Below are 15,544 nucleotides of genomic sequence, written 5' to 3'. Positions count from 1 at the left end.
TTTCATGTTTATATAAATGTTATATATTATATTTTGTCAATATTTCACCCTATTGTAAATCATTTATTGATTTCTCATATTTTTTTGTCTTCCATTTTATCTAATGATTAATGTCAAATTTGAAGAGTGTTACTCGTTTTGGTGTAATACGGTGTATAAATTATAATTTACATACATTCATTATTGATTAGATTATATGGTGATGATTTGTTAAAGGTAATGAAAAGATAAATATGTTTAAGTTTGCTCGTAATTTTGTCATCATAGTTTCATAATATATCAAATTCTTAAAATTAACAAGTTATATCAAATTTTCCGTATATAATGTCAAGTTTTCAAATTAATTAAAAGTTCGCAAATCAATTAAAAAATAATCAGATTTTAATTGATTTTGAGAAAAAGTTGGTTTTAAAATTGAATTTGTCGAAAGCATAATCAAAAACCCATTATTTAACCATAACTGATTTTATAGCCGATTTTAAACAAACAAAAAATAAATTTAATTATAATTCTTAATCCATATAAAGGATTGAAAATACATATAGTTTGGTTTTTAACCTACCATGCATAGCCCTAAGTGTCACTTGTGTGAAGAAAATTGGCATTAAATAAATGTGTAAAATTCATGCTAATTTCTCAAATTACAACTATATATTGAGACATTACACTACATAATTTATTCTTTTGTCTTTAGTTTAACTTGTGTCACTGTGGACAAAATTGCACACGTAGAAGCAGAGTATTAGAATATTGTTAATTAAATCTCCTCTTTATAAATGGATGCAATTTATTTTATTAATATCCTGACCTGTTTTACTTCTCCTTTGTTTAGGGATGTTGTTTATTTCCATTATAAATAACTAATTAATTATTATCACTCACTTTTTGTAAATTATATGTACACGAACAAGTTTTAGGAAATGACTTAATATTCAGATGAATATCTTTATAGTGATCCACTTCGGGTCATGTGGTGTCAATTTCAATTCGAATGTCTTCGAATAGGAAGACCAAAAAATTCAAAGGAAAATACAATGGCATGATAAAAAAAAAAATATATATGTTGAATAATAAATAAATAAATAAAATTTTAAAATATGCGCTTTAACATGATCATATAAGAAAAGGCATATAATACACGAATTGAAAAGAAATAATACAACATTGAAAATTAAGCTTCTAGATCGATCTAGACAATATACTAGTAGTCCTTAAAGTTTTATTTAAATTTGACACAAATGTTGGGAAAATGTATATACCAATGTTATCTTCTCTTGAAAAATATAATTTGTTAAACCCCACTTTGATAAATATCTAATGGGGACAATTATAATTTAATAAAAAAATGGTATACCTTTGGGTGTATACGCATGTGTGCTGTTACCAACAGCGCTCTTAATGCGTAAGTGGCAAACAAACAAGTATATGGAGGACACAACCGTTCCTCTTAATTTGAGGAAAATTTAATCCAATGGTTTGGCATGACATGTTACATAAGCTAGAAATTTAAAATGACAAAAACATGTTACATAAACATCGGATCCAAATATATATGAAATAGACACTCCAAAGCACTATAAATCTTCGATCATATTATTAGAAAACAAATTATACGAGTGACTCGCATTTTCTTTGTAAGTTAGTCATATTGTTTTTAATTATATTCCATTATATATTAAATATTATTTTAAATGAAATACAATAAGTTTATTTTCGTAAAAAAATTAGAACATTGATGTAGAATAACACATCTAGTAATTGTTTGGTCCAACGCTCCCTTGTGGGTAGTGCTAACAAGAATATATAATAAAATAGAAGGTTGTCATATTCATATATAAAATTAACCTATTAGGCAAATCATAAAATTTGAGTTTGTTTTTGATTTTTTTTCCTTTACATTGTAGTCATTCTTGTATGTACATACATCTAGTGGTCACTGTTGGTGTCACTTCACATATTCAAATCTCATTTTTCAAATAGATTAAATTTTCAATCTTATTTTCCTTTTTACTATGAGAAGTTGAAACTTTGATTGTATCAAAAAATGAGAAAATAAATGAGTTTGTTGTTGTTGATGCTAATGTAAGTACGGCGAGTTTCACCGCGAGGTCCGCGACAACTATAAATTTTGTCTTTTGGTGTTCAAACATATTTGTGATAAATTTTAAAAGATCTATAAAGATTTTACTTAAACAGAGTCACAGATTTGGTCATTATATTAAAATGAATATAAAAAGTTATTGGCTAGCTAATTTTGTTCTCGTTAAAATTACCTTGGTGACTAACTTGCTATGTATTTGTTTCAGTTCATAAGAAGCCCTCTTTGTTGTTTCCTTAATTGCTTTATGAGGCTTTGGATGTGAGACATACGAGGAACAATAATCTCAATACAAATGCATATTTTACTTTTACCTTAAATGTGTATGGCTAAAACTATTTGTGATGTTAGCTACACCATAAAAACCGAAAAGGCAAAAATTCATTAGTAAAGTGAGGGTGGCCAATTGTAGTAGGTCACTTTTTGAGATCTACCCGTGAACTCTTATTTTTGTGTTCATATTAGAGGCCCTAGAAAATAATATTAACTAAAAATAACTAACATAAAAGTTATATATCCTCGCATGTCTTAATTTTATTTATTGAAGTTTATTTTGCTGCTAACAACTAAATATCAGAAATACTAATAAGTACATTTGAGAATCTAAATGTTGGAGAGACAAATATTGGAAATTGTGCAACTTATATTTTAAAATTGTAAAATGTTACTATTTTAAATTCAAAAAAAAAATATTTTTATTTTTATTTCCTTAATAAGTGCTCATAAGACACTTATTAGCATAATCCATTAAATGTTTATTGATTTTTATTTGAAAAATAATTAATTATTTGCTAACAACAATTGACAGTATTTTTTTTAGAACTATTGAGCTTTATTTTTTATTTTCATTTTTACATACTAACTTTAAATTATCTGTACTATAATTTTAAACTTAATTTCTTGAAATAAACCGCATATTTAGATTCAATTTGTTTTTATTTTGATGTAAATTTAGTTAATTAAACATTCAAATGATAAAAAACAATATTTTAATTAAAAAAAATATGTGACCTAACTCGAAAAATCTATTCAACGTGAAAACTGCCTAATTTAACTTTAAAAAATATATTACTTAGATAGACCAGTCTAAAGGATGTCTTTGAGTCATTTTAACATCTATTAATACAGAAACTTAATTACAATTTTTTTTTAAGTTTATAAAGTTTAGATATCTGGTAGATAAACCTTTATTTTGTAAGTTTTTTTTTTGTTTGTTTAAACGTCATTATTAGCTAGTGTTGAATATGGGCCCATTCATTAACATTTGGGTGGGTCTACATGTTGGTGATTATACTCGACACGAAAAGGTGACTCAAAAGTTTTGAAATATGTATGTATACTTTTCTATAATTATTAATTATTAATATACGGTATTGGTCGACACACACCTTGCAAAGCTTAAACAAATTCAAGTCTGTAAAGGCCAATGGGAAAATAAAACACATCTCTTCTGTCTTAATAAGCTTCTATAACTACTGTCACCATCGTTTGTTTTCGTTCATTTTTGGAATATGCTTTTTTTTTTGTTGCTTTACATATTGATTACACGTACTTACAGGACAATTATTAGTTGTTTTTTTACTTATTTATTAGTTTCTAATAATTTATTTGTACAAACATAATTGGTGCCCGTTCATTGAAAACACAAGTCCCCACTACCACTAGCGTTAGAGAGTAGACCCTCAAAGAGAAAAAGTGTCCCCAGGTAGCTTTTACAGTGGTTTGAACTTGTATTCAACCATCTACCAATAAGTTATTACTCTTTAGCTACTACATATATATTCATTGATTACATCAATGATTGGATATAAATAAAGACATTAGAAGTATAATATATAAAGTAATGACATGTTTAGGAAAATTAACGGCTGTTAAATTAATTGATAAAATTAATTAAAAATAAAAATTTTAAAAAATATTTTTAAGTAAATATAAATTTTATTGATTAATATTTAAAATATTATAAAAATAGTAGATTAATTTTTTTTATTTAATAATTTTAAATTTATCAGTATGATATGATTTTTATTTAAGACAATACATATTAGTAGTTATGAAGTTTACATAATATACTTAAATAACTAAAAATATATGTTTATATATTTACTCTTGTCCGTCAAGGTATAAAGTTCGCTTGCCACTATTGTTTTGTGTCTCAGATGCAATGACAGTTTCATTGGATCTTGGGCTATGCACTCCTTCAGAATGAGATGATTGTGAATTAGATGGTGAATCTATCCCTCGTATCGAAGGTGGAGGTTTCACATGGAATGTTCGAGGTAGAGGTGTAACATGAGATGTCCTAGGTGATGAGGTAGTAGCAAATGTCCTAGAAGTCCTTAAGGGAAGAGAAATATGAGGAAGTGCAACATTAGACGTCCTAGAAGGTGCAACATGAGAACTAGAAGAAGTGCAACATGAGATGTCCTAGGAGGATGTGCAACATGAGATGTACTAGGAGAATGTGCATTATGAGATGTCATAAGAAGAGGTGCATCATGAGATGTCCTAAGTGATGAAGTAATAGTATGAGATAATGTAGAAGGTTGTACAAAAGGAGAGTTTGCATTTGAACATTTGAAATGTTGTTTTAACTAACGAGTCTTGAGAGCTTTTTCTTTTCCTTTATTTTTATCTGTCATCTACAATTAATTAAAAAAAAAAATATACACTTAAAAACGTTTACAGCATAAAAACAACAACAAAGTATAGTAATAAATTTTCATCAACTCCACAAAATGAAAATATTAAAATTTAATAATCATTATCTCTACCATCATCGTTATCATTATCATCATTATGAAACTTATAGTGGTTTTTAAAATCATTTTCTGAATCAAATTTGTCTGAATCTATGTCGTCATCCTCCTCCTCCTCTTGGTCTTTTGCAACCTCAATATTCATTTCAACTTCCTTATTCCTCTTCATCTCTCAAATGATCAAGTAGCTCATCATTTGCAGCAAAAGCTACATTTGTTGTGGTAGATGTTGAATCTTGATATGCAACTTCTAATGTATATCGATCATCGACTGTGCCTCTAGGTTTGGTTTTAATGGCAACCCATCAATCAATTTTTTCTTTTAATTTTTCTGGGTAAGGTACATAATACACCTGAACAGCATTTGCTGCAAATATGAAAGGATCATATTTTGAATATTTTCTACGATGATGAACCTCCACAATGCCATATTAGTGTTGAATCTTCATGTCAGTGTTGACAACAATATCAAACTATTCACAGTTAAATAAAACTAATTGCTTGATTGGTTCTCCTAGGTATTCAACTTGCAAAATCTCTTTAACAATACCATAATAGTAATTTTCTTTATCTCCTTTATGATCACGTTTGACACAAAGTCCACAATTAATGGTTTTTTTTTTACCAACACTCCAATTTTCTGTATGAAACTTAAAATCATTTGTAAAATAAATAGGGCAAGTATGAACCTTCCTCTTAGGACCATATGCTAAGTGGTGCAAATACAAATTTTGCACCAAGTTATTTTTATCATGTACCTATCAATAAACAAAATAAACTTATTATATTCCACAACTACAATATAAATATCATTTTTCACGCACCTCAATCAATCGACAACTTATTTTAGTCGCAATTTAGTTTATATTTTATCTATATTTTACTTTTACCTAAGATTTCTTAAGTTCTAAAAATTTTTACAACCTCGTTTAAAACTCTATGGAGTAGTTAAGAAATTTATAACTAATAGATAAAATTTATTCCTTAGCATAATCGTTTAAAACAAAAGAAAAGAATCACTGTCAAATCTTTAAATGTTTTTTTAAAAGCAAAAATAAAGTGCAAATGTATTGCATGATTAATCTGATATCTCAATTACATTGATACTCAAGTCAATTGATTATTTATCATTTGCAGTACTCCAAAATTATAATTAATAATAAAAAAAAAGAAGAAAAAAACAAGTTGTTTGGAGTTTACTATACCAAAACTTAATAAAACAATTAAAAGAGATATAAACTACTATGTCATTAAAATTTTACCAGAAAACACTAAGAGATAAAATCACGGTGAAAGAAAAAATATGAAGTAGACAACTCTAAGAAGTAGTAAAGTATCATATCAATGTGAAACTCTAATTAACACTCAAACATTTATTACATTCTCTAAAAATATAAGTGATAATAGTTGATCTTTTTAATCATCATAAAATAATTAAATCATCAATTTTTAATAGACCAAAAATCATCATACAATTAATTATTATGTGAGTTACTCTTTGTTTCGTTTATCATCTCATACAAAACTATTGTATTTTGTGGCTAACTTTGTATATCAATTTATTCTCGTACAAAATTTTATATCAATTTTAATTAGCTTTTTAAAAAAATATCAGTAACTATTATTTTTTGTGACAAATTTATTCTTAACTATTTTTTCTTAATTTAAATTTAAACATAAATTAACATTATAAAAATTCAAAATTATATGATATAAATAATATTAACACTGAAATTTAGACAAGTTTAAATAATTAAAATATATATTTTAAAACTAAAACAAATTAACGAACTAAAAAAATAAAAAAAGTAGATAGACAAACACATTAGTGTTTGTGATTCTACAGTGTAATATTGTTAGACATTTTTCCTAGATAAATCTGTCTTAATTTTTTTTCTCTAAATTTAATTTTAAATCATCTATATCTATGTCATCATTATTTAAATGCAACTCCAAAATTAAGTGTCGATAACTACAAATTTTGATTGGACATTTTTTGAGACTAATTTTACCCTTCAAAATTCTATTTTTTTTTTTAAATAAAAAAGTTAAAATTTAATTGTGTATCATGTACATATCTATACCATCTATATAAACCACAAATCTAAAGTTAACTACCAATAAATACTAATATTGGTTAGACCTTTTTTTCTAGATAAATTTATCCTTAATTAACCTAGGAGATACAATTGAGTTGTCCATCAAAGATATCCTTAGATTATGTTTGGATATTTTTAAAATCAGCGGAATAAAACGGCGTAGACTAGAACGAAATGAAACAAAACATCTGCTTTATTATTTGAATATTTTATGATGAAATAATGTTTTAAAGGAAATTTCATCACATTTCTTCGAAATTGAAGGGAAAAAATGAAGGTAGGTGATAGAATAGGATGTAATGCATTCCATCTTACTCTACTCCGTTCCGTTCTCTTTTTGATAATCTAAACAATAAACCATGATAAATTTATTCCACTTCATTCCCCTCTATTCCATGTCATACCATTAATCTAGGGTATGTTTAGGAGGGTTTTTTTTTTTTTTTTTTTGAGGAAGTGGAAGGGGATAACTTATTTTTCTTTTTGAAATTAAACAAATTATAAAATATATCTAATAATGTTTGGAGTGTGATTGAGTGTAATATGATTATAAATCATGTTATTTTTTTAATTTTCTTTTAAATATATATTAAAATATAAACTTAATTTTTTAAATTTTTTTAAATTTTTCTTTCCAAACATACTAGATATCGATCTTATGATCGTTAATAAATTCGTTGTTAAATGAATCACTGAAATATATTTGTGGTCGATTTAATGACCAACTTTTTTTAATTTCAATCAACAATTATAAATGACCAATTATTTGTGGTCGATTTAATTATTTTTTTTATCTCTAGATCTATCACCAAATTACGAATAATTCTAGTATTGCCGTCCTCTTTACATCAAGTTAAATTTCTAACCTGAGCAATATATTGAGTTAGAAAGCAACAAAATGATTCTTACTTAGTAAACAATTACTAGAATTATTTAACAATTTCTTTCTTCCAATATATATTATATAAATAAATAAAATAGTAATTGAAATTAATGCTGTTGCGGCTAAGACGTATAAGGTACCCTATACATATTGTTGACTGTTGAGTTACAGAAAGGACAAGAGCTGATAGCTAGATCCAATCATCAAACAAAATGGGTTTGGTTTTGCTAGCTATTTTATCTCATTTCTTGACAAAATAAAAATTTGGTGATAGTGTTTTATACGGATTATAAATAATGAACAATGTAGGCCATTAAGAGAACCTTATGTAATTAAATATTCATCATTCTCTAATCCTCTCTCTCTTTTATTATCACTGCCTCTTTTGTCATATATAAACTCTATTGACTAAATAACATAAATTAAAAAAGTTGAATGTTATATTAAATTTATTAGTAATTTAAGTTGTTTTACTAATGTATCTTTAAAAAAATATCTAATTTATAATTTTACTGTAGGATTTATTATCGGTAGTAGAAAAATATGTAATATAATTAAAAGTAAATTAATATATAAATAATTAATACACTTTAAAAATAAAAATAAAAACTTTTAAAAAGAGTTAAAGAAAAATCTGAAAAGAGTTTTATGTTTAGGAACAGAAGTAGAAATAGGATTATTATGGTGTATATAAAGATAGTGATAGATGATTACGATTTGCAGAAGCTAGATGACAGGTTGTTGTTCTCCTTGTGGAGCTTGCAAATTCTTGAGAAGAAAATGTGTTAGAGGTTGTGTTTTTGCACCATACTTTTGCCATGAAGAAGGTGCTACTCATTTTGCAGCTATTCATAAAGTATTTGGTGCAAGCAATGTTTCAAAGCTTCTTGCACATCTCCCTTTGACTGATCGCTTTGAAGCTGCACTCACAATTTCTTATGAAGCTCAAGCTAGACTTCAAGACCCTATTTATGGATGTGTTGCTCATATTTTTTCACTCCAACAACAGGTTTCTTTATTACAAACCAATCTTTTTCATAATTGCAAGGAATAATTTAATGTAATAAGATTACAAAGGCTTCTAATCTATACATAAAAAGAGTTTTACAACAACTAAAAAATCAATGTTTATAGGTAAATGGTTTGAACTGTGGCTTTAAACTCTTTTAACTTTTTTTTACCTATAATTCAAATCAATTGAACTATCCAACCTCTTTGATCTAAAAAAAATAAGCACCATGTTGATATGTTCTTATTAGTAGTTATTTTGATCTTTGTAGGTGGTGAGTTTACAAGCACAACTAGCTTATCTTAGGGAACAAGCAGCTCAAAGATGTATCTCTCATGAAAACCCTAATGAGAAATACTTTGGAAAACCTGCTATTCCACCTCAAGATCTTCAAAGTTGGATCCAAATGGAAAATTCCAACATGAATTCTAATCAATTTCTTCCCAACATGTTCTCCATTACTAATCTCTCAACAACACAGTATTATGAGAATACCACTACTCTGATGGACATAAACCCTATTAATATTGGAAACTATGAAAATTCAGGAACCTTGGAAGAAAGCATGTCATCATTTTCTAGGTTTGATGAGAGATGTAATCACTCAATTTCCTATTATGACATGGAAAGTGTATAATAAATAACCTTCAGTAAGTGTTTTGTTTAATCTATTGTAATATTGGTATTTATTATAATAATATAGTGTGTAATTAATTCATAGAGATAAAACTATGGTGGTTTTGTTTATCAACCTAGAAAAGATCCTAAATTTTGACCTAATAGATCTAGTCATACCTGCATATACTAATTTTCTGACATTTACATAAGATAGGTTAATTTGCAGAGGCAAATATTTGGAATAAGTAATCCTAGAATTTGGAGGTAGGATTTTTAATGCAATTATATCTCTTGTCTTGACACACACAACAAATCTCTTGATCTTCTATGAATAATACAATTACAAGTTGCATTTCATCTACTAATAAAAACTTGTTTAATGTGAAAATCAAACTTCTATTAAACAACAAAATATTTATATGTTAAAATATAGAGTATAATGAGGACTCCAATGCAAAGCAATACAACCCAGATTTTCGATAAAGCCAACGTCTTTTCAGGTATGTAGAAGATAAGAACTCATGTCCATTTTAATTATAATTGATCAAGAGTATCAATTACATGTCATTAGCTATTTTTTCCGTTGGCAACTCCTCAAAATTTATTAAAATTAGAACATCAATAGTGATGTGGAAATGCAACAATTAAATAATTAATGTGGTGTTAGTTCAATATTTGTATTTGATTACATTCTTAAATTTTAAAAAGAGCAATAAACTTCTAGTTTCTTATATTTTAAAAATGTAATAGTTAACAAAAAATTATGAAAATAATTTATATTCTTGTTGTACTGCCTTGAGATGCGAGTTTTATCATACAATTTTCTTAGTTTCCTTCAAGTTTAACATATTAGAGAAGTTGTGATTTTAGGTTCTATGAAAAGATGTCAAGGACGCACAACAATTTATCCTTTTGAATGCATGACTACACTATTTGATAATTGGCTTGCATATTCTCCTTACTTATTGGGCTTTGCCTTCACTGTGCAGTGTGCACTAAGCCTTTTAACTCCAAACAATTAGGCCCAAGTTATCCTTCAGCTCTTGTTGCCCCACCCATTAGTTCTTTCACATTATATTGGGTCTTTATATCAAAACATTATGAAGGTAATATTTTTATATCACATTATATATATAGTTGACAAAAAAAAAAACATTATATTTCCTTCTCTATTATTTAAATAAATAATTTTAATATATATTTAATTTTATCTTTTGTAATTTTGATGTCTTAATGTAATTTTGATTCAAACTCAAATAAAACGTTCAAATTAACAATATTGATATTTACGTTATAACTTAGAAACAAATGAATATTATTTTTAGTATAAAAATAATATAATTTAAACGGCACTTTGGAGAAGGAAGAAATTGAATTCTTCCTAATCCCACAATCCTATCTGGTAGATGGGAATATCTTCGGCAGTTTATAAATCAATGGAAAAAGAAAAATGTAAAACATGAATTATACAAAGAAACATAATTTAACAAGTCCCATTCCCATTGGACTTAAAAAAACAAGTCTCATCCGTATCAATCATTCAATATATATATTTTTTTAATGTATATTTGACTTGTCAAACTTTTATTTTTTTTCTTTCACTTTGACAATTTTTTATTCCAGATTTCCAATCACTTGTGAAGACAAACTCCTTTGTCTTAAACACATTAATGACAATCAAATTAAATCATATTTTTGGAATTGCGGTGTGTCCCACTCCCACCCACTTTCCTTTCCAATTCCAACGTGATATAGGAGTAAACAAATGGAAGCGAGACTCTTGACTTTTTTTCTTTTAACAGTAGATTAATATTATTATCATTTTATTTTTAAATTTCTTATTTCAATTATTAGATCAATTTTATATTTTTCGAGTTTCTCTTAACTTAGCTCGAGGATCAAATACTTCACACTATTTTGTTATATTAAATATAAATAAAATTTAACTAATTTTATTTAATTTAAGAATAAATATTAAGAAGTGTTTTAAGAATACTTGTTAATGAACTATATATATAAAAAGTCAATTAATTGAAATTTAAGTTTTCAACCCTTAATTTAACATTCTACCTTTCTGCAGGTTTTATTTAATTATTTAAAAATTTAAATTTTAAAGACATTATCAACAAACTACGAGTAGGTAAAGTGCTTTTGTTGCACCATCAAAGTTACACTTAATAAAACTACGATTAGGAGGATTAAGTACGATTATGAGTTTGAAAGCATGATCCCCATGAAAAATGTTAAGTACAAAATAGTACTATATCATTACCATGGCACACTGATATCATCTTCCCTTGTCTCCCTTGAAATACTTAAGATAAAATCACCTATTATTTCTGTACGCACAAATTCGAGACCAAATAATACGTTTCTATATTTAAATAATTTATAATATATGCACAATGCACGCGTATCAATCAAATTGGTACGGAACACCAATAATATTATAGTGACATGCAATTAAATCATAAAATAGTTTCCCATTTCCACAGTAAGAATCAATTTTTTTTTGGTACAATGTAAAAAGTCAATTTAAACTACCATCATGTTGTAACATAGTTGGTATGTAATGAGGTCCTTTAAATATGTCGTTAAGGATTCGATCTTTAGTTAAATATATACTAGGAGATGTTTGTTCTCAAATAAATATTCATATCTCATCTAAATAAAAAAATATTTATATCTTTAATGATTAAAATTTAAAAGATATCATTCTTAAATCATATATAGTATTTTCAAACCCTGAACTAGATCGATTTATCTGATCTATTTAACCAGACTTATAATCGATTTGATTCTTTAATTTGACCGGCATATATATGACTCGTCATACGCGCGTTGACTTAGTCAAAAACGAATAAGAATTGATTGACTCTTTTTTAATAGTTTTACCATTTTGCATCGGTTAATTTAAAAATAAAAAATCACCATATAAAATGGAAAAGAGCTCCTCAATTTATCATAGTAATGTTTTGCCACTATGCTAATTCGCAAGTTATGAAAATGTTTTAGTATATATGCATATCAAATGGAAGGAGTTTTCCAATGGCATAATAAGATAATTAAAATTTGATTATATAATATATATATATATATATATATATATATATATATTTTGAATATATCACATAAGATAGTTAAATTTTGATATATATTAATAATTTAATAAAATTTATAACTTTGATTTAAAATATATTTAAGATAAAATAATTTAAAATGTTGTTGGGTTGTCTTATAATTTTATCAATATTATAAGTGTTATGAATCCGAGTCATACAACCGAATATTTTGGATTAATCCGATTTAGTCATTTAGTTCAACTAGTGAGTCTGTGGTTCAATTAATGGAACCTTAATTCCATGATCTTACCGAGTCGATATTTGAGTCAGTTTAAAAAAAGACCGATCCTGATAAATAATGATATTGTGAAATTAAATATTATGTATGAAGTTTGAATATAAATCTTTATAATTATGTATCAAGTTCGAATATAACTCTTTACAATTGGGATGGGTTTTCATTAATAAGTATATTTAGATTATTAAAAAAAATTGAAAGATACCTTACTAAAAAATTAAAGTAAAACTCCAAAAGTACAAATCGCAACTCAATTAAGATCGCAAATACCACTTTGCATGACAGGATCGATTGAATACAGTACAATTCTCTGTTTTTCTCTGTTTAATAATTATTACACCAACTCTTTCATTATTATTTGATCATAACCATGCGTAGATGTGTCAACATCCCCCACTTAATTTATTCAACTAAATGGCTGTATCAACAAATCAATGCAATATGCGATGTTTTATAAGATAAGAGGGTCTTTGTTTTATGTTACTATGGAATGGCCAGGGGTTAAATGAAAACAGTGATTATAGCTTATGCATTCAATCCAGGAGACACTTTGTCTATTTGTATGAACACAAAATCATTAGGGTATAAGGTGTTAATCTTAAAAATAGATACTTTATCTCATTTATTTTCTTTCAAACTATTCATTATTTTATAATGCAAATACAACATAAATAAATGAGATTTCAATCTTTAAACTAATCATAAATAATTTGAGAAATTAGTTTCATTAATATGTAACTTTATAAATAACTTTTTTTAATATTTATTAAGAAAAATTCAAATCTCACATTAAAAATAAATAAATAACACTCTAAAGAGTTTACAAAAACTTACAATTCTCACATAAAAATCGATTTTTAGAAAAACAAATTAAACTTAATATAAAAATCTTGAATAATATTAAAGTGTATTAAGGAGAGTAGTGATGTTTTATATCTGGGCACCACGTAATAGTAGATTAAATGAATGGAAATAATGTTAGGTAAAGTTAGGTGTTAATGAAGTGAGGTCAATTAGATAGTGAGCATGTCCCAATGGTGGTGTTTGTCTTTAAGCTCCTGTTGTTGCCTCGTGCAAAAATAAAATCCTAGAAAGATGTTTCATCAATGCATCCAAAGGGAACATTGCATTTGGATCTGAACAATGTTGAAAACGGGGGGCATCTTTATCACTTTTGACTTCACTTCCTCGTTTCCAGTTTTTTGCAACATAAAAATAAACCTCGAATACATGTGGAATAAAATGCTATGATTAGAGACACTGTATCTTTTTGGTTACTTTGTTGTCATTTTTATGTAAAAATAAGTAAATTCCACATTGTATAATAGGCCAAGAATGTATTAATGTTGTATTTAACTAAACATTGATGGTAAAAAGCTAACACGAAAGTATATTTATTCTATGTTTGAAACGATTGTGAATTTGTTAAAATTACGACTTAATGCGATCTAGTTAAAATTTCAAAATACAACTTGAAGTCCTGTAGTTCTAATAAATTAAAAATTTTGAAATCAAATAGTTTTGATATTTAATTTCGAATTTTTAATCAAAAAATGCTATGTGACATAGTTTAAAAAATATAACATAGATATAAAATGATTAATACTCATAAAATCGTAATAAAATTCTTTAAAAATTTAACTTTCAACTTCAAATTCTTTTCACTTTTATAATTTAATTAATGAATATGAATAATTAATATATTTAAATAATTTTATATCTTTAAATCCTATATCACATCATTTAAAATATTTTAAATCGTTATTTTTAAGTTTAAAAATATAAAAGATGAATAAAAACTGTCGATTTTTAAAATACCGACCAACTCGATTAATTAATAAAAATAGAAAGATCAAAATTATAATTAAGTCAATTTAGAAACACAATAAATTGTCTTTTTTAATAACCAGCAATTTGGTCTTATCTAGAAGATTGCCTAGAATTTTTTTTTCTAGTAATAATTAGTTGATATCAATTTCTTTTTATTGCCAAACACCTCATAATAGTGAATGAGATTATCACAAAAGTAGTACAAAGACAGCATAGAGCAGTATGTGTTTGTCTTTTAACAAATCCAAAGTAACCTCTATTGGGATTCCCCACTAATCACTATAAATAAAACAAAAAGTACTAATTAAATGTCCTCTATAAAGTTAAATTAAGCGTGTGGTTTTGTTAAACAAATTGAAAAAAGATCTCCCATTGAGCAAGGAGGGAAAGAAGGACAACTCATAATTCAAACAAAGGTACTATGCATCATCATTATTGAAGTTTGACAGGCAAAAAAATGCATAATATTCATGACAACCCCTATTTTATAGCCTTACTTTATGCCATTTTGGTTTAATATATAGTTTCTATGTTAACCACAGCTATTTTTTTTAAACGATTAATCACAACTACTAATTAGTAATTTGAGTAAATTAAGTAATGCAGAGTAAAATATCTCTTAGCTATATAGTCTGCACAAATGTTTAATTTCTTTTGGACTAAATCCACAAACAGAAAAGCCTATTGCTTAGTTTTGCTAGGCTCATCAAAGTTAAGATATGGATTTCATGCATTCCCACAACGATGAGTTAAATTGAAATCAACTCGAGTCAAAACATAAATTATTTGATCTTGATTCAATGGTCTAGATTGTTTGATTGCGTCAAATGCATATTTTTCTTTTTGACACTCTCATTATATACAACTATAGAAAAAGAGCATAATTCC

General features: G+C 26.3%; 1 protein-coding gene across 1 annotated transcript; it reads left to right on the top strand.

Moving 5' to 3' along the window:
* The first annotated feature begins 8,349 nt into the window (after nt 1-8,349).
* Nucleotides 8,350-9,605, top strand: LOC101511002 (LOB domain-containing protein 29-like). The gene is made up of 2 exons (XM_004493707.4): nt 8,350-8,848; nt 9,120-9,605. The coding sequence occupies exons 1-2, from the start codon at nt 8,570-8,572 to the stop codon at nt 9,483-9,485; spliced, it is 645 nt and encodes a 214-aa protein (XP_004493764.1). The 5' UTR covers nt 8,350-8,569; the 3' UTR covers nt 9,486-9,605.
* The last annotated feature ends 5,939 nt before the right edge of the window (nt 9,606-15,544 follow it).

Source organism: Cicer arietinum, chromosome 3 (assembly GCF_000331145.2).
Source record: "Cicer arietinum cultivar CDC Frontier isolate Library 1 chromosome 3, Cicar.CDCFrontier_v2.0, whole genome shotgun sequence".
Taxonomy (NCBI): Eukaryota; Viridiplantae; Streptophyta; class Magnoliopsida; order Fabales; family Fabaceae; genus Cicer; species Cicer arietinum.
This window is presented reverse-complemented; position numbering and strand designations above follow the sequence as displayed.